Below are 1,440 nucleotides of genomic sequence, written 5' to 3'. Positions count from 1 at the left end.
AACTTGTATTTATTGAAATGCTTATATATACACATAAACAGCCCCGATAAAAATAATTCGCCTTCTTTAAACATTAACTGACAATTAGATTATTGTTACCTATTATATTTATTATTTATGAATTTATTGAAATCTCATAGAATTCAAAGTTTTAATAAATTTATAATATTTAAAATGATTACTTTATTTCTTTTTGTAACCATTTTCGCACAAAAATCTACTTAACATAACAATAATTCCATTAAAAATAAGTCTTTTATAAGAGCAATGAATTACTCTCTGAAATTCAAATGTCTATCCTCCAGATATATCTCCAGTCTAGCGCTATATGCGTCATTAATTGTCATAATGAATGTGTGTATTGTTTTTTGGCCTCTCCAACGGCACATTCACTCAAACCTTGACCCATTTTTATTGTTTGTCCTACATTTAAGCAAAATTCAAAATCTTTTGGAGCTTCAAATAGTAGTACAACAGTAGATCCCATTCTAAATTCACCAAATAATTCTCCTTTGTTTAAATGTGTACAACCTAAACTAGCATCTTTCCAATGCTTTGCTTCAGGCCACTTAATAGTGTTTGTATGTAGATCTTTATCACAGTAAACTTTTATAGAACCTACATTTGTGGCTCCAACTGCTGTATAAGCCATAAAACCACCAGCCCATTTTCCAATATATATTACACGTTCGTTTAACGAAAATAAATCTGGTAGATACTGGGCTACTTTAGGATTAACACTTAAGAGCTTTCCTGAAATGACAAGGTCATATTTTATCAATTTTAATTCATGTTAATTAACTAACTGCATAAAATAACAAACCTTGGAAGTGCCTACGAAATTCTATTTCCCAGTCAGTAGGACTATGAAATCTATGATAATCTCCTGGAGCAAGATATACTGTTAGTTGATAAAGTTGATTCATTGGATTTTTTAGAAGAGACTTTATATAAGCACTATCATCTTCTTCTGTACATTTGGATGACTCATCAGAGTAAGATGTACTTATGTCACCTAAGAAGTGTTTAAGATTATAAGTTACACCTTTTACTTGTTGTACATAACAGGAAGTTACTGGTCCAAAATATAATACTTTCCCATCAGAAGGTGAAACCTATAATCAATTTACATTTAATTATTATACTATTCAAATTACTTATTCAACTTAGGAATAAAAAACATATACTTACTATATTTGTATTTTGATCAATAGGTCTTGCATCACATTTGAGAGGTCTAACAAAAAAATCTACAAGACTTGGAAATGCTGATAAGTCTAAGTCAATTTCATCTAAATTAGCATCAAATGTCTTTGCATAAAATCCATATAAGATTGGTCTTAACCTAACTGGCAATTCCAAACTGGCTATCCAACCCCATATTCTACTTATTATTCGAAATGGCAAAAAATAATAACATTTTACCTGTAAAATTTTTAT

General features: G+C 29.4%; 1 protein-coding gene across 1 annotated transcript in view; it reads right to left on the bottom strand.

Moving 5' to 3' along the window:
* Nucleotides 1-343: 343 nt before the first annotated feature.
* LOC108574361 (phosphatidylserine decarboxylase proenzyme, mitochondrial) overlaps nucleotides 344-1,440 on the bottom strand; it is a 1,676-nt gene continuing 579 nt past the window's right edge. The window contains exons 3-5 of the mRNA XM_017936939.1: nucleotides 1,192-1,425; nucleotides 824-1,115; nucleotides 344-753 (exon numbers count right to left, since the gene is read on the bottom strand). Coding sequence (XP_017792428.1) covers nucleotides 344-753; nucleotides 824-1,115; nucleotides 1,192-1,425 — 936 coding nt within the window. The remainder of the gene's footprint in view (nucleotides 754-823; nucleotides 1,116-1,191; nucleotides 1,426-1,440) is intronic.

Source organism: Habropoda laboriosa, unplaced genomic scaffold, assembly GCF_001263275.1.
Source record: "Habropoda laboriosa isolate 0110345459 unplaced genomic scaffold, ASM126327v1 scaffold205, whole genome shotgun sequence".
NCBI lineage: Eukaryota > Metazoa > Arthropoda > Insecta > Hymenoptera > Apidae > Habropoda > Habropoda laboriosa.
The sequence above is the reverse complement of the archived record's forward strand: the minus strand, read 5'-3'. Positions and strand labels throughout refer to the sequence as shown.